Source organism: Fringilla coelebs (genome assembly GCF_963513975.1).
Source record: "Fringilla coelebs genome assembly, chromosome: 6".
NCBI lineage: Eukaryota > Metazoa > Chordata > Aves > Passeriformes > Fringillidae > Fringilla > Fringilla coelebs.
Genome location: NC_140034.1, coordinates 39,535,010 through 39,553,699, shown reverse-complemented (window position 1 = coordinate 39,553,699; position 18,690 = coordinate 39,535,010). Strand labels below are relative to the sequence as shown.

The following is an 18,690-nucleotide window of genomic DNA, read 5'->3' as shown; positions in this document are numbered from 1 at the left end:
GTGGTCAGAGAAACTCATCAAATCATGGCAATGGAAAACTGAGCAGTTAGGCATTCACACTGTATTTTACTGGTTTTGTTATGTGAGACTCTGTCAACAAAAAACTCTTCATCAACAAAAGAGAACATTTTGGACCACAGGGAGAAATGTTCAGGGAAAACTTGAACCACAGTGCGGAGAAAGAGTTCCAGTTTTATGGCTCATTAGGGAAATTATCAACAGTTTAAACCAAGTACAGGCACTAACTCAGAGCACCTGTTATAGCTCTTAAGTCCTCAAACCCGGGATATAAAACCACAAGCGCATGAACAAAGGCAAATATGTGACTTGCACAAGACAGAAATAAGGGTGAGGCACAGCCATCAGACTAGGGCTTGGAGAATTCATCATGTGGGTCTCTTCAGAGCAATCAGAAAAGAACGTTCTCTTGATCCCCAAGGAAGCTTCCACATTATTACATCTCATGCATTGCAATGGAACAGGCTTTTTCTAACCTTCGGATGGTCTTGGAAATAAGATAATACTTGAAGAAAAAGATATTTAATAAAATACAAAGTGTTGATCTCATTTTTTCATCTCTGAATGCTGGATACGCTATCTTATCAGCTCCAAATCAAAAGAAACCATGGTAATGTATATTTATAGCAATAAATCTGTGTGTCCCAATTATCACATAGTACCTACATCAGTGATATCTCAGAAGACATTAACCAATTAATCCTCAGAATCCAAACAGGAAGTAGGAATGCATTTCTAGACAAAGAGGAATTGAGTGGTGAAGTTGAGAACAGATATTTGATCTTGCAGATGTTTGGGACTTGGAAAGACTAAACCACAGCTGACCTACCTATTACTGCACTAGTTCTGCTTCAAATGTGAGGCTGGACCAGTGACTATGGTGCTCTGTAAACCAACATTTCTATGACTCTATACAATGCTTCACTTACACTTTAATATCAACAGATTCTTCTATTTTATAGTTCCAATTGCCTTTAATATTATCTTAAAGAGGTTTTCTGCTTTTCACAGCAGCAGTGTATTATTTTAAGCCAAATGCTATCTGGAGTTCTGTTTCAAGGTTTAGTCTCTATTTGTCACTATACCCCTCTGCAAACTCCCCACTCACCCACAGGATCAGCAATGTGCCAGTCAGTAAAACAAACACAAGTTAAAGACAGTATCCCCCTCCTAGGGATTTAAGACACTAATATTACAAAAAGATTATTTTCATTATTTAGTCAAGACTTCAAGCTAACTCCTCCTTACCAATGGGTGAATAGAACATTCAGATATTTTTCATGACCCCTGTATTAAAATAAACCATGGAAAAAAATGTTAAAGTTCAGCTCCAAAAGTCTAGGCACAGTGTGTGTGCTTGGCTTTGCATTTAGTGACAGCAGCATGCTGAACTTTGGGATTAAAGTCCATTCTCAGCAATTCAGCAAAGGTTCCTGTAAATCATTGTAGCACTTGTTCCAGAACTAATTTGCATGAATCACAACAGCCTTAAGAGATCATCTTACATGTTGTCTCAGACTCTTGCCTGAAGAGTAATGAAGGGGAAAGAAAAGGAAACATTATCCTGACAACAATACCAAGTGCTGTGTTTCAAGTGGTTGTTAAAGGCATCCTCTGCTTCCTCCCTGACTAGGCTGTTCTGTGACCTGGAAGGGAGGCCAGTCCTTCTCTAAACCAGCTCTGAGTTCCAGTGAGCTCTGCTGTAACAAAGCCATGAGGGAGTTATCCATAGGTATTCTGAAATGCAGTCGCATCAGGAACATCTAAGTCACAAGTTGTAGGATCTTTGTCTCTGCTTAAAGTTTTGATCTTGTGATTTACATTAGCAGACTCTGATAGAGGTAAAAGGTTTTCTTGCATACATCTACTTAGAAATTAGAGCTATAGTATTTTAATGACTCCCAAGTAGCATTTCAATTTGCTATTCTGTAAACTGAGTAGTCACTGGGTCACTGGTCACAAATAAATCACAAATAAGGGAAATAAAAAAAGTAGAAAGACTATTTTTACCCTATTAAAATCACACATATTTTCTATTTGTTTTTTCCATGTGACTAGCTATCAAAGAGAAAACATTTTTCGTTTACAAACTGCAGCAGTATTCAAGTAACAAAACAGAAATATATTCAAGTAATAATGAAAAATGTAATGCTACAGAATTAGTAAATGGAAGAAATCACAAGTATTTGCTGTTTATGTTATTTAGGATGAGGAACAGGAAACCCTTGAAACACCTGATGTATTTTTGTATGACCTTGATTAAACAGCATGAGTCCTCCCTGTGCATTTCCCTTCACGATGACTGGAAATTACAATAATTTAATTTCCTCCTGGGCTAGATGGTGAAGCTTAATTTAGTAAAGTCTTAAGTATACTGTGGCATCCTTGAGTGGAAAGAGCTCCCAAATCTAAAATACACATTCATTTGAATCCATCCTAAAATTTTCTCCTTTTGCTGATGCCCACAATTCATGGATTTACAACAATTATATTTCACATCAGGGATATTAAGACTTTTAAGTAATAGCTCATCAAGTCCCATTTAATTTATGGCCATTTTTAAGACAGTAAATTCCCTGCTGGTGAAGTGTCTTTTCAACCCTTTATCTCCTACAGCATATAATACATTTTCATGTTTATCTATAGCATATAGATAGAAAAAAATCAAGTAATTACTTGTAGTTAATTCTTTTGAACAAGGAGTCAGGGAAAATTAAGAGTGAAGGTAGAGGCATTTCAGTTGTACTGACATTTGTGCAACAATCCCTTTTTTGCTAAGTGGAAATGCTGGAAGATTGGATTCACCTTGTGTCTCCCAATCCCTAGTAACATTGAGCTGACCCTTACTCTCCTCTTTCAACCACAGCAAAAATGACTCAACACTGTTTGGCATTTCAGGGAAAAGGATGGAATTGAACTGACACGAGAAGAAACATTTAAATACCGATTCAAGAAAGATGGAAAAAACCAGTACCTCATTATTAATGAGTCAACCAAGGAGGACAGTGGACACTACACTGTGAAGACCAACGGTGGGGTATCGGTCGCTGAACTGATTGTGCAAGGTAGGCACAGGCAATATCCCAGAACCAGAGAAGCTGAAAAATTAGAACAGGCTGAAGGTAACCTTCTCCAGATGGTGCAGAGTGATAGCATAATCCTCATGGCAGGGAAAAAGGAGATGCAATAAGGGGCATAGGGTTTGATAATAAAGGCTTCAAGGAGAACTCAGACCTGTGTGCCGGATATGACAGATGCTCTGATAACAACAGGTGCTTAGCTATCAGTCCTGTTAAAGTCCTGCAGGCTCTTTCCCTTCATATTTCCTCCTTCCATAGACAGCTTGCTCAGCCTTTGCCTTTTCTTCTCAGTAAATCCACATCATCTACTTAAAGAGCTATTCTGATTTTTGATGTGTGTGTCGATTATTCTCACGATATCAGAGAAGAAGCTGGAAGTTTATCAGAGCATTGCAGACCTGACAGTGAAGGCACGTGACCAGGCAGTCTTCAAGTGTGAAGTTTCGGATGAAAACGTGAAAGGAATCTGGCTGAAAAACGGAAAGGAGGTGGTCCCAGATGAAAGGATAAAGATCTCCCATATTGGCAGGTCAGTCTTGTTTCAGAAAGCAGGTACGGGCTTGGGATTTGCAGCGCAATCCATAAGAATTGTTCTCTCAAGGGTTAAGAATATAAAGGGAGATTTTGTCCTGACTCCAGCTAACAGGGAAAAAGTTTAAAAGCTTTTCATATGCAACCAACGTTTAGTGACAGACTTGTTTTGGCATGTGTGCAGTTGGCACATTTTATATATATGACATCAGCAAAAGTAAATCTTAGTTTTCATTAGCATTACATGATGCTTTGGTATTCAAGCGCGTTGTCGATAACTTTAAAGCTAACAGTAGTATTAAGATGGTACCTGTGAGTAAACCCTACAGAAAAATTAGCATTATATTAGCATATACATCAGTCTAGCTCCTAATGGAAATGAAAACCAAGAAGATTCAGCATTAAATACCAGGTGAAGTCTTTCCTGGTACTCTTTTCTGTATTCTGTTTTGAACGCAAAATAATACAGGGATGGAGAATCGCTTTTTAGTTTGTTTAGTCAGAGTTACTGTTTCACAACTGGATCAAGTGAAACAAGTCAGCAGTGTTACAACTGCCCTTGTAACGGCAAGGGACTGGACCAGAGCAAGGAAACTGCTTCCTCTCTTCAAACAATCTACCTGGACAAAAAAAAACATCCACTCATAGACCATGTACTGTTATGGATTGGCTTTAATACTGAAAGCAGAGCAGTCTACAGCCCTGGTGGTTGTTGCCTTGTGTCATGGCATGTGAGAAGAAACAATAATTTCTGTTAGTATCCTATGGCCTGCACGGTGTCTCTCAAGATATCCCTGTTTCTCCTGGGGAGGCAGGTAAGGGAGTGCAATATATTTCTTCATGTTTCCAGAATCCATAAGCTAACTATTGAGGATGTAACACCAGAGGACGAGGCTGATTATTCCTTCATTCCTCAAGGATTTGCTTATAACCTTTCTGCCAAACTTCAGTTTTTGGGTAAGTTATTTTAGAACACGTAATGGGAATTTCACAGTTTAAAATGGTGACATTAATCATGGTTATACCAGGAAAGAGAATGCTGATTTCTTTTCTGATACCTCAATGCAGACACATTCCTTTCCCCTGTTATTTTGCATTACCATTATCACATGGGTTTACAGAGCCTGTTTTTTAATTTATTGTATAATTCTGCTGATTAATATGCCTTATGAAGTTCAAATCAGTTTTTAAATTACTTTGTTTGTGCAGATGTTATGTAAATTCTGTTTTCTGATCTATTTCTTCTTCCCTCTTTTCTTTTCCCCTCCCAGAGGTCAAGATAGATTTTGTACCAAGAGAAGGTAAGAACAGCAGTCGTTATTTATATGCAAGTAAGAAATTCAATAGCAAAGTAAGCAGAATATTTTTTTCATTTTTAATTTAATGCATGAATATTTTTTTTTTATTTTCCATTCTCAACTATATTTACTCAAATGATATTTAAAACTTATCTTCTCTGCCTTTACTATAGAACCCCCTAAAATCCACCTTGACTGTCTGGGCCAATCCCCTGACACTATTGTCGTTGTGGCTGGGAACAAACTGAGATTGGATGTTCCTGTATCAGGAGATCCAACACCCACTGTCATCTGGCAGAAAGTAAACAAGGTAATGTGCAAGCTGACACAGTGTCTGAAGCAAGTCACAACTGCAAATTTATTTTTCCTTCTCAAATATTACTTTGGTTTACAGTTATTTACAAGTATTTCCATCTTCCTTTCAATTTTATGTTTGTAAACCTCAAGAAAAATAAATTAAATACCTGGACTGCAGCTGCTTGGGGCATAGCTGGCTTTGTGATTCATCCTGAACTGTTCCTTTTTATGAACTGTTCCCTGGTTTTTTAGTCCAAAAGAAGAGGCTGACTATATATGAGTAGGCATATGTAGATGCAGATAGAAGGATACCATACATATTTATTCTCTTCCTACCTCAGAGAAAAATAAATAAATTATGAGTCATCCCCATCACCTTCACCTGATGATAGAACGAACATTTTCTGGAGGTGGCAGCTTCTTTTTTTAGTCTTTATGAAGGATTCTACCATTTGTGAAGTAAATGTCATCTTAGCAGACTAGTGCCATAAAACTGAGTTTCGTATAATAAAAATAGAGGAACTTTGCTATTTACTTATCAAAGCAATTACAAAACATCAGAGGAGGAATTTAGAAGCTAGACTTAAAATGTTAAGTGAGCTTCCTTTCTGGGTAACTCAAAATATCCCCACCCCTCACCATCTGTGGGCTTTTGAGCTATAACTAGCACAAAACAGAAATATTTTGCATAACATTCTAGAGCATCATTACACATCCATATGTGTAGATACAGAAAAAATAATATTGCCAATTATGTTAATTCCCCCAAACTCCTATTTCTTCATTATTATGCCACATTCTTGCTCAGGTTAGCATATCTAATAGCACTCAGAACTTTTTTCATTCAAGGCAGAATTAGCATGGAAACAAATTTTTAAAAAGCCAAGAAATTGACTCTTCTATACAGAAGTTTCTCTGATAAAATGACAATTGGGTATCAGACAACCTCTGTAGAGCGTTACTTCTGAGGTGTGAGGTCTCAATGTATGAGGAAAAGCAGCCAGTCCTGGTTGAAGGTTGTGTAAAATATACTTACTAATGAAATTCCAAACAAAGAGCAGCACAGTCTCAAAAGATGTTGTTCAACAAGTGTTACAGACCTGACTATTTCTGAGCGTTAAAAATATTTACATCAATTTCCTGACCATTGTTACAGAGAGAAGTAATCCTTATTTCTGTACTTACACATTAGAGTAACTAGTGCCAGAGGACACAGACAGGCTCACAGCCAGTTACAATAATACTGCAGGAATGTCACTCTTCTTCCTTTGCTAAGCTGCAAACCTGAGTTTGCTGACTTATCCTCCCCTTAATTCACTGCGTTCTGATACTTCTTTTTCCACTGCTGCTTTTTACTTTGGTTTTGGTCGATTTCCTTCCCAGGTCTGCTTACTGCCTAACTTTTGCTTTTCTCCCACCTTCATATTCAACCCCCCTAACAGACCCTTCTCTGTCTTGCAGAAACAGCTTTACTGCTCTGCTCAGCCTTAGCTGACTTTCTGTGGTTTCTTTGCTTATCTAGAGAAATGATCTGCTTCGAAACACTGATGATTCCATGACTCCCTCTGAGAACAGCAGTGATCTAAATACTGATAACAAGGTAAGTTCCTTATTATTTATGCCACCACACAAATGTTCTTAGTGCTTTCCAGATAGAAGGTCATACTCAAAAGGAAATAACATTTAAGCCAGTAGATATTAGAAGTCAAACAGCACATCAGGCCCACCATCCTGCCTCACAGGGGTAATTAATTACCAGACACCTGCTGGGCACAAGAGATCTGGTGAACAATTTTAAGTAAGAAGCTGATTGAGAAAGTCTTTCTAATCACCATCACATGGTGACTGGGTTGCAAGGAATCAAAGCAGTTATTTGAAAACTCTTTTAGATTTATTTGTGGTGATTTTTTCCCTCAGTAACCTGTAAGCCTCAATAATAACTAGAAAAAAAATCTTACAGGACACATGGAAAGGTGAAAGAGTGTCAAGAGAGTGGACGGACTACAAAGAAGTGAAACCCTACTCACTTTGCAGCAACTTTCATTTTTCACATAAATGACTTCTCTCTTGATAGAGTAAAAAATATTTTACATTTATTATACAGCAATAAACCATTCTCATGGTTAGGATCCTGCTGCACTAATCACTATTTCTTTCTAGTGGTTCCTGCTCTAAATCTAAAGATACACAGGCACATAAGGAAAAAAGGAGTGTATTACATATGTACAATTAAATTGTGGACATTGAGTGGCAGAAATCATACTGATGCCATTAACAGTTACAAGAATTTTGTTTTAATTTATACAGTAACCAAATGTTATCCATGAAACTCTTCACAGTGATGTTAGGAGCTGTCCCAAGTAGGAATTTCTGGAAGTACTCAGTAACTTCTTTGAAACATAACTGGGTTTGTGCAACTAGTGATGAATCCCAACACCCTGCAGACTTCCAGAACTGATTTTCCCAAATATTATTTATGTGAGCCAACCAGTCTATATTTTCTCTCTTCCGCATACAAAAAGAAATGAAAACATTTTATGGCTTTTCAATAACTATTGTAATATTCAATGATTTGTAGTTTTTCACCAGCTTACAGACTTATCTGTCCCTGGGACAATTTGCAATGATTTTATCTGCCCCTTTCACTGCCCACAGCTCCTGTTTGAATCTGAAGGCAGAGTCCGTGTGGAGATGCATGAAGACCACTGTGTCTTCATCATTGAAGGGGCAGAAAAAGAGGATGAGGGAGTTTACAGAGTTATACTTAAGAATCCAGTCGGAGAAGATAAGGCTGATATCACAGTCAAAGTTATTGGTAAGTGAAGGAAAGAAACAGCCAGAGCATGAAAGAATCTTGGGCCTGCTGAAGCTCACCCTTCTCAAAAAGTCTAAAAGTCTCTCTGATACAAGTTCTGACTTTAGGTTTAGGAAAATGGGAAAGGATCATAAAGAGAGGAACATTATCAATCATAAATTTGGCAGAAGTATTTTTTTCAGAGGTGAAAAGAGAAGAACTCCCTGCAGTAATCCATGTATTCCATGTTTCAGGTGATTCTATCACTTTATGGATGACATTCCATTCTGAAGTACATGCTCAATGCTTAATTCTTATGAAATAAGAAAAGTTTTTAGTCATTTTGTCATGGGTTATGTTTTTAAGCAGAGATTACTTCATTCTATAAGCCGTAAATGGTTAATGGAATAAAGAATCATAATGTATCTGATAGAAGATGAACAGATTGACAGACTCTTCAATGAGTCACAAAAGACCTCAGAGGGATATGATTTTGAGTCAGTAAGTTTTATCAATTTTTCATAATATTTGATTTGCTGATACCCTGGCACACATAACAAAAGAACAAGTTATAAGCAAATCAGAAATGATAAAAGAAAATTACTTTCACCTACAGTATTAAAATTTAGAATTACTTGATAAATACTAAGTATTCTTCCATCTTTTATAAATATTAAATCAGGATATTTACTATGAATATCTCCAAAGTGACATAATATGTGAGACATGCAGTTGTACTTTACAAAATTTATACTAGAGAAAATAGGAAACCCTGGAGCAAGTCTCATCTTACAGAACAGAATTACTTTACATATTTGCAAAAATTTATTATGTCTGGGAAGAAAAAAGGGAGCTGAATAATCAATGCTATTTAAAGGAAATTAACCTAACAAAGAAGCATCAAAGAGCAGGATTCCCTTTAAGTTAATACATTCTGGTTGGACCTATTGTTGCTATCTCACAAAGCTGTATCACAGAATCAGATAACAAATTTGGCTGGGAAAGATTTCTGATCTCATCAAGTCCAACCCCACCATGTCAACTAGATCGGGCACTGACTGCCACATCTAGTCTTTACATGAACAGCCCACTCCAAAATCTAATCACACTTCCTATGAAGAATTTGTTCCTAATGTCTAACCCAGACCTCCCCTGGTGCAGCTTAAGCCTGTGTCCTCTCAGCCTGTCTCTGGCTGCCTGGAAGAAGAGGCCAAAACCCTCCTGGCTTCACCCTCCTTTCAGGGAGGTGTAGAGAGCAATAAGGTCTCCCCAAGCCTCTTTTTCTCCTGGCTAAACACCCCCAGCTCCCCCAGCTGCTCCTCACAGGACTTGTGCTCCAGATCCTTCAGCAGCTCCATTGCCCTTCTCTGGATGTGCTCCAGCCCCTCGGTGTTCTTCTTGTAGTGAGGGGCCCAAAACTGGGCACAGCTCTTGAGGTGTGGCCTCACCAGTGCTGAGTACAGGGAGACAATCGCTGTCCTGGTCCTGCTGGCCCCACCATTGCTGATGCAGGCCAGGATGACATCGGCCTTCTTGGCCACCTGGGCACTGCTGGCTCACCTTCAGCTGCTCTTCACCAGCACCCCCGGGCACTTTTCCACTGGGACCACTTTCCAGCAGCCCGCAGTGCTGGAGGAGGTTATTATGGCCAAAGTGCAGCACCAGCACTTGATGCTGTTGAACCTCATGCCATTGGCCTTGGCCCATGGTCCAGCCTGTCCTGGTCCCTCTGCAGAGCCCTCCTGCCCTCCAGCAAATTGACACTCTGACCCAACTCGGTGCCATCCATGAATTTGCTAATGATAGATTCAATACCCTCATCCAGATCATCACTAAAGATATTAAACAGGACTGGGCCCAACACTGATTCCTGGGGGACACCACTACATCCATACCACACAGGAAAAAAAAAAAGGTGTTAAAATATTTAATATACTTGCATAAAGAATTTGAAACAATAAAAACTCTCGTTCATTCTCACGCTTTCTCCAGATGTTCCCGACCCCCCAGAAGCTCCCACAATCAGCAACATTGGAGAAGATTACTGCACTGTGCAGTGGCAACCCCCTAAATACGATGGTGGGCAACCAGTGCTTGGTAAGAGTGCAAACACATCAAGTCCCCTGCAGCTTGGCACATATTTTCTGCTGCCCCTTTGAAATGGCGCAGAAGGATTCTCTGTTTAGGCTTAATGAAGGCAGGCCCTCAGGCAGGAGCTGCTCTGATGCTGAACCTCCAAACCAGCCCAGGGTCTGGCCCTCCAATTTTGAGGAGAGAGTGCCCTCTGCCTGTGCGATTTGAGCCAGAAGTATTTCAGCAAACGAGTTACCAAAGCACGGAAGGGTGAGATGAAAAAGAGCTAAAGCTGACTATCCTCATTTAAGACTGAAATTTTAAGTCAGTATACAGGCCTTTGTGCTTTCCTAGGAATATTAAAACAGATCTGTGGTCACCTCAGTCATCAACTCCAGACATCTGCAATCTCAGGCACTCATGTAATATATGTTTTATATTGGGAAACTACTTCATAATTCTGTTTCATATAAAACAGTGGGTCATAAAATAATTTCAATCATTTTAGTGACCTTAAAATCTGTACTAAAAACTAGAGTGCAAAGTTATCATGGGGTGCAGGAAATGAGCAGGCACAATCAAGATTATCACTGACACCATTTTAAGTTCTGCACAGAGCATGGTGAGTTTTAGATAGAACTCTCTGTGATCCTCAGAAGAAAAAGAAAATAATGCAGGGTAGTGACCAATTTTAGGGAGAAAACTCCTCTGGAGTCCATATCTAGCAATTTGTTTAATAAAGATCTCTGGAGCTTAAGTTTCTTTGAAAAAAAATATACATTGAAAGCTATATGGACTCCCATGGGGATGCCAGAGCTAGAAATGTCTAAAATTCTTTTAATCCACTGAACAGTATCTGGAAGAGAGGAGCTTGTATTTGTATTTGGATGTTTGGACTTCATTCATTTCCACAAGATCCGTCTCATGTAAATCAAATAATTTACCTGTGCAGGAATAAACAAGGAACTGCTGGGCTTTGTGGTTCCATCTATTCTGACAGGAAGCAAGCAAGAAGTCAAAATATTATGTGCAAAGACATTTACCAGTAGTTGTGTTGTTACCACAGGCAACCCCCAACTCACTGACTGTACAAAGCCTATGATTTTGTTCTGTAGGGTTTTCAGGGCACAAATTTTGAAAAGTTCTTTGCTTTGTTTTCACTGTCAAAGGAAGGATTTTGTTGATGTTCCAGTAACAAACCTTGGCACTACCTGAGGAGGTTCCTTCAGGCAGCACAGGGCTGCACTGCTGCTGGAGCTCCAATAAAACACCTGCAGCAGGGGAAGGGGAAAACTGAGACACAGCACTGCCCATTCAAACAGAGCTTTAAAAGCAAGTTAAGAAGGCAGGGGGGAAAAAGCATATTCATTCTCATCTATCTCCATATTGTTACAGATGGCTTTGTAGGCAGTCAGATACAGTCTTTATTAGCTATATCCAACAGATATAAAAAAGAAATTCACACCCCTTCTTCATCTTTCCTGGGATTTTGTGTGCTTTTTGTATTACTAAAACAGTATCTTTAACTCTCACACATTTGGGGAAATAATCTGCTTTACCAAATGTCACCAACACGACCAGTATTGTCATTTTACCTCCTTTCTGCCTATTTTTTTAATTGCAAACCTCTTCATTTTGACACTTATGTGCTTAACGCTGGTTGTCTATAAAAGCAAAAAACCCCAGAAACTGAGTTGATGAAATTTCTCTCAGTCTCATAGACCCTGCTGAAGAGAGAAAAAACCAGGAACATACCAAACAAACCATAGGTTCGTCACTTATAGCATTTAACTCTGAAAGCTACTGAAAACAAGTATGCCAGGAGTACATCTCCATGCATTTGAAGTGATGATACAACCTGTCAGCTTAAAGATACTTCCACTGTTCTTTTCCCAGAACATTCTGTAGACTCCCATGCTCTTCTTGCATTTCAGCATTGGCAGGAAAGGCTGCATGGTGTCTGTGCCTACAGCATGCCAGCAAATCAAATGTGCCTGTCATTCTCCTTATCCCTGGAGACACCTTAAGTGTGAATCATACTTCCCAGGTATACCAAAGAGACTTTTGCAAGTTTGATAGCCATGACCTTGGTGAGCAGCAGGGACAGAATCACTCCCCTGTATGGCTCAGTTATAAGTCCTTGCTATGGACTTACATTATTGTAGCTGCCCCCTGTTACAGATATCTGTACAGATATATGGCATGTGTACATGACTATTCTCTGATATTCTTTCTGTAGTTAAAAGATTAATAGCTTTCAAAGCAAATTTTGGTTGAAAGAAGCCTGTGTGGATCCCATCCACTCACTATCTGCAACACAGAGAAGCAGCAGAAATTGAATACAGCTAAATGGAAAGAAACAGTTCAGTAGTCCTTTGTAACAGTTCCACTGGAAAATATCTGACATCTATGTTTCCAGGGTGGTATAGAACCATCCTCCATATTAAGCATCAGGAATCACAGATTCCATTCCCAGTTTTGGGAAATGAAAAGTTTATCTTTTACGCTGATAATCCAGCCTCACTTAGTCATTCTGAAAAACAGCATGGTAGTGTTGGAAAGGCTGTGGATGCTCTGGAGAAGTGCTAAGACATGGATTCCAGGCGTACAGATGACACCTTGAGCTGTACTGCAGATTTGGTCTGCAGTGCACCCGGCTCTCTTTGTTGTCTCTTATCATACAGCCTCTCTTTCCTTCCCAAGGAAATCAGAGCAAGAAAAATGGTGAGTGGCCATATCTCGCTCAGTGTAGGGCTAAAGCAAGCTGAGATCTGCATTGTCTGGGAAGCATTCTGCATTTCCACCACTTTGCAAAGAACACAGAGATCTAGCATCAGTTCTTTGATAAAACATTAATTTAAAATAAAAGGAATTTTCAAACTGTTCATCCAATTAATTCTTTGTGGGGGATTTAGGCTGTTATTCAAGGTTAGTGAATTGAGGCAGAATAAAAGAAATAAATTAATTTTTTCACTCTATACCACATCTGAGACATTTCAAGGAAATTTCTCCTACACTTAAAAGGATTTTCTTTTTTCCTGCATGTGAGATAACAATTTCCAGTTCTTTTACATCATACCAGCTGTCCTTTCCAGGCTATATTTTAGAGAGAAAGAAGAAGAAGAGCTATCGATGGATGAGACTGAACTTTGACCTTTTGAAGGAGCTAACCTACGAGGCCAAGCGGATGATCGAAGGCGTGGTTTACGAGATGCGCATTTATGCTGTGAATTCTATAGGCATGTCCCGGCCCAGCCCTGCCTCACAACCCTTCATGCCAATTGGTGAGTTCTGATACTCTGTGGTATATCTAGGATAAAACCAAGACAGGACAATTCTGATCTCTTCAACTGCTCTTACAGCTAAGAAGGATGTGTCAGAAAAGAGGCTATCAACCACCTCTATATTCTATATTTAATCAACCTTCTCCTTTGTAATGCTCCTCTATCTCTCATTCCTCTTCCTGAAGAGCGCAGAGGTTCCAGTTTCATGAAATTGCTGATGAAATTTTAGTTGTTATAATTAGAAGTGTGAGAGTCAAGCTGGATCTGGAAAGGAGGAGAACTAATTGACAGAGATTTCCCTGTCCCTCTCAGCTTCTCCCATTCCCTTATGGGTGCAAATAGCACAGTATCCCGTCCAGTGCTCCCTTAATCCAGCCCTCTCCACAGCTAAAAGGATAGATGATTAAGAAAATATTTGAGGAATGATTTTCTATAAATAATCCTTCCCAACACAGCAGCACAGTGTCTCCTGCAGTCCCTGAGCAAGGAGCAAACTAAAGGAGTCCTCAGGAAGCCTGCCTGCTAAGACTTTTAGGGAGAAGACCCACAAAAATACAAACAGCTGGAGATTAAAATGACTAGAGTTTCTAAACCTACAAATAACAGCGAAGGGGGACAGCCTGCTGACGGAGATCATGTAAAAGCAGATGATGCAGTGAAGGAGTCAGAAGGGAAGGCTGAACTGCAAGAAGGGTCTCTTAATTCTGGATTTCAAACTCCCAACGGCTGGTCTGCAACAAAAGAGGTCAAACAAGAAGCATCAAGTGGAGCTACTGAAAAAAAAGGTCCAAAGTTTTCATGGGATAGGCAGAGTTTTACTTGATTAAGGATAAAGTTCACACTTACTTCTTCAGAGAAGAGGTTTGGGGTTTTGATCGTGTACTGTGTGGTTGTGTATGCTCCCAATTGCATTTCCTCCTGTGTGCTGTCCTCGCTACCATGTGAACACAAAAATTTTTGACAGTTACAGAAATGAAATTAGGTGATTTTTTTGAGTTTGGTTTTGTTTTTTTTTTACAATAACTTTGGGAACTAAGACTGATTTAAATTAGTTCCCCAATATGTGAACCTGTATTTAACTTACCTTGTAAAATCTATTACGCATATTCAGTAGATGTTCAGTTTATAATACACTTATACACAGATTATGCCAAACAGAATCTTTAATACGATTGCTTGTATGGTATGTATACTAAATTTTACGGTCCTGCACCCTAAATGTTATTTGAAAAAGTTGTTTTCTGTTTGCTTCTTGGTATCAATTACTTCACAGTAACATTTATGTGTATTTTGGATCCTCTAGTCAGGGCTTTTCTTGATTATTTTAAATTAGTAGAAAATAGTCATGCTGCAGAAGACTGAATTTAGCTAGTGGTCTTTTGAACTGGGTTTATAAAAAGCCATGACACACCTGTTCTGAAGAGATATGAAAAAGCTGTATCTAAACCAAAATTTTTTATCTCCAAAATGTTTTTCTCAAGTATGTCTCTGTTACAAATGCACAAATCAGCAGTAGTATTTCTGTAAATATGTAGCCATAACTTTTGGTCATTTTCTTCACTGTGTGAGTGAAGTGAAATTTAGCCACTGTCAGTTTGCTCCACTGACCATGCAAATTTTGTTCAGTTACAATCAGGGTGTAAGTACAAAATATAAAAGGTACATATTTTCATTTTTAAACTTCTCTGCAGACTTATGATGACAATTTGACTCCCTTCTACAAGTCTTCATTTTTTCAGTGTCTTTTCTCAGAAGGGAGCATCTATGAATAGGAACTACCATCTTAACCTCTTGTTCCCCTTCCTATTATAGGAATCTTACGCTGTGTCTTTATTAAATGATGTAATAGGTGTTACACTTTCCAGCCGAGCTTCAGGTAGATTTATTTTATTAATATAGACAGTGGTGCATAAATCAGTGCTTAATCACTCCTTGTATAGCCTTTGAATTTTCATAGTTGTATTGCTGTTTCTCAGAATCTACTTGTCTGTATTTCCTTACAGCTCCTCCAAGTGAACCAACCCACTTCACAGTGGAGGACGTTTCTGACAGCACTGTTTCCTTGAAGTGGAGGCCCCCTGAGCGGATTGGAGCCGGGGGATTAGATGGCTACATGGTGGAATACTGCAAAGATGGATGTAAGTAAGCATGAGTACTAGGCAGCAGCAATAGAGCATTTAAAAAATGCTACAATTGCAATAACTTTACCTCAATACACTACCAACAATCTAACCATGTCCAGCATGACCAAATTTTAACTCCAATCTATGTCTGCCATGCTTGCCAACCATCACATACTCACTGTGATGTGGCTGGACTGTAAAACCATGGAAGTCACATCCATAATGTCATCTTCACAATCATCATAAGCTTTAATACACAATAAAAATACAAAAAAATCATTACTCTTCTATAGTCACTCCTATACTTCTGTATCATTCATTAATTGCATATTCCTTAAAATACATAAAATAACATGATTGTGACAACATCAGTCAAACTTTAAAGTAACCATTACCTCACCTCATTTAATACTATTACTGGTAATAAAGAGTGTAACAGCGCCATATCTACAAAATTGAATGTTCTATGATGCTACAACATAATACTTATGTCATAAAAGTCCAACAACAAATTTATAGTTGCTTCAATATTGACAATTTCCCTGACACTAGGCTTGATTGCCAAATAATCTAAACTAGAGACTTTACAGGGCATAATTTATGCGTGTCATTGTCAGAGCAGAATGATTTTATCAGTCGTATTTCTGTGCTTGATAATAAGGAAAAACACTAAGAAATCTGTTCTACTGTGTCAATTGAGAATTAAACAATAAATTCCAATATTTATGTGCTCTATTATTGTTTTCAGCATATGTGGCTCTCACTGATCTGTTTGGACAGTTACAGAAGGTATATTTACTCCAAGAAAAAAATTTAATTTAAGGCTTCACTTTCTTGCTAAAGCTACTTTCAAAAGTCTCCCTATTCCCATGTAGTAAAATAAATGTCAAGAAGTCCCACAGCTATAAACTCTATAAAACAAAATGTCAAAGGAACTACCCAAAGATTATTCCCTTATCCTTAGCTATTTGGAGTAATGAAGTGTAGACATTGCTTAACTCCATGTATGAATTCATCTCCTTGATCTAGAGTTCTTCTTCCAACTTATTTTATTCCCTTTTAAGTATGGTGCTGTAACTTGAGTTCATTTTACCCTAAGAGAAACTTACTTTCAATTGCAAACAAGGCCTCGGTTTGGAAAAATAATGTATTATTGCAATATGCAAATCCTGTACTTGTAGCTACAGAATGGATTCCTGCTCTTCCTGGCCTAACTGAGCGCACATCTGCACTGGTTAAAGATCTGGTCACAGGGGACAAACTTTATTTCCGTATCAAGGCCATAAACCTGGCTGGTGAGAGTGCAGCAGCAACAATAAAAGAGGCAGTTACTGTTCAAGAGATCCTGCGTGAGTATTTATACTAAATAAATCTTAATCCTTTACTTCCTCTGGCCAAAATTCTGCCTTTTTCTGAGAATAACACACAAACTGCTCTTCCACTTTGATTAGGTGCCCAGTGTTTCTGACTCTGAGAACATCTCTACAGCACCCAGCTCTTATATTTGTAAAGCATAGCTCTTAAAATAAAATATTACTTCTCACTTTCAAAATATGGACATTTCACCTCTTGCAATGGCACTGTCAGCATTTAAGAAACATTCATTTAATATTTACCTCTCTGCTTGAAAAGCTGCTGTATTACTGCTAAATGACTGTGCTGGCTGTGGCAAGAGATCTCTTTACTTCATTGTCGCAGATTATTAATTACCACCCTGTGTATCACCCAACAGCAGTAGATTAAAATTCATTTGACTGGAGTCCAAAAGACATCAAGAGCTGCTAATAGTGGATTCCTCAACCTTGGCTCACACAAAGTGTCTGCCAGAGTCTCACTGGCAGTAAATTGAGCCAATGTAAATAAAACAAAGTTTAATGCATCTCAATATCAAGTGGTCATGAAGACAGAGATTCCAACTCTATGTTAAGAAATTCCTTCTGTAAATAATAGGGGAAAGACTAAGGATAAAAGGAGAGCCTAGAAAGCTTTCCAGTGAAGTAGAGGAATGCAGAGACCAATGAAAAAACCTGCAGTAAGGTCCTTATTTGTTAGTGAAAGTAAGATCCTACGAAGAGACTGCACTACTTCCATCTCAAAGAAAGAACTGTAACTGAATGACTGTAGCAGGATAAAGGACATCAGTTGCTGTGCTTTCTCAGTATGTCCATAAATCCCTCCCAGTGGCAATTTACAAGGTGCTGCAGTATGAATATAGCAATAGATAATCATAATCTATCATCACTCTTTTACTCCAATACATCCCTTGTTCCATCCTTTCTACCAAACTGAAGAATTTGTCCAAAGAAACAAAGTCCATATGGAAGACTCACATCCAACAGAAGCCACCCAAATTTGGCATTTCAGATGTGACATATTTACATAGTGCTGCTGTCACTGAAAGCATGCTCAGACGTAAATATATAACTGAGACTTGATGTTAACTTTTTACCCATTAGACAAATACATTTGAAACTACTGAGAGACTGAGCTTGTGTCTAAAAGTATAAACACTGTTTCCACAATTTTCTTAAGATTAAAATTATCCATTGCCTGATTTTTGCTATAAATAATGCTGCATAATATCAAAAGTTTTGTATTTAGTGTGCTAATGCTTAACTGCAGAGCGTCCCAAATTCTGGCTGCCACGCCACCTCAGACAGACTCTGGTGAAGAAAGTGGGTGAAACAATCAATATTGTGATCCCTTTTCAGGTATGTATCAGCTTCTTTTTTGTCATGGTTATTTATGATTACTTACCTAAAGTCACTTCCCTAATGTAAGTTCCCATTACTTCACTGCTTAAGCAGAATTACAGAAGTATGGCTGACGATTCATGAAACCCTCTCAAAAAATTGAGAAAGGGAGGGAATCACTCTTTTTTTTCAGTAGTTTTTTTGTTACAGTCAGAGTTTCTTCCTTAATCCCACCTTTTGGGGAAGAGGAAAAAAGTGGTCTAAGTAAGTGCAAGCCCATTCCTGTTTACTGAGCACAGGAGGCACCTTAGAGAGAAGTAGACAAAAGTGTAAGAATCCAACTAATTACTCTTCTGGAACCAAGGCATACGAGGTCACTGGGCAACTTCTTTGGCAAAAGTGTGTATGTTAATTTCTGAAAGGCTGACTGCAAAAATCAGAGTTTGCACATAAACAGAAGACCCCTGTTGGCCCTGGGATGCAGAACCTGAGTGTGTGT

The 18,690-nt window shown here is 38.6% G+C and overlaps 1 protein-coding gene across 1 annotated transcript in view; it reads left to right on the top strand.

The window, feature by feature from the left end:
• Positions 1-18,690, top strand: part of MYBPC3 (myosin binding protein C3) — a 61,573-nt gene that overhangs the window by 26,818 nt on the left and 16,065 nt on the right. The window contains exons 15-26 of the mRNA XM_084208769.1: positions 2,917-3,083; positions 3,462-3,627; positions 4,480-4,586; positions 4,901-4,930; positions 5,101-5,237; positions 6,747-6,824; positions 7,880-8,039; positions 10,011-10,115; positions 13,187-13,375; positions 15,379-15,513; positions 16,680-16,847; positions 18,121-18,209. Of these exons, the coding sequence (XP_084064895.1) occupies positions 2,917-3,083; positions 3,462-3,627; positions 4,480-4,586; positions 4,901-4,930; positions 5,101-5,237; positions 6,747-6,824; positions 7,880-8,039; positions 10,011-10,115; positions 13,187-13,375; positions 15,379-15,513; positions 16,680-16,847; positions 18,121-18,209 (1,531 nt within the window). The remainder of the gene's footprint in view (positions 1-2,916; positions 3,084-3,461; positions 3,628-4,479; positions 4,587-4,900; positions 4,931-5,100; positions 5,238-6,746; positions 6,825-7,879; positions 8,040-10,010; positions 10,116-13,186; positions 13,376-15,378; positions 15,514-16,679; positions 16,848-18,120; positions 18,210-18,690) is intronic.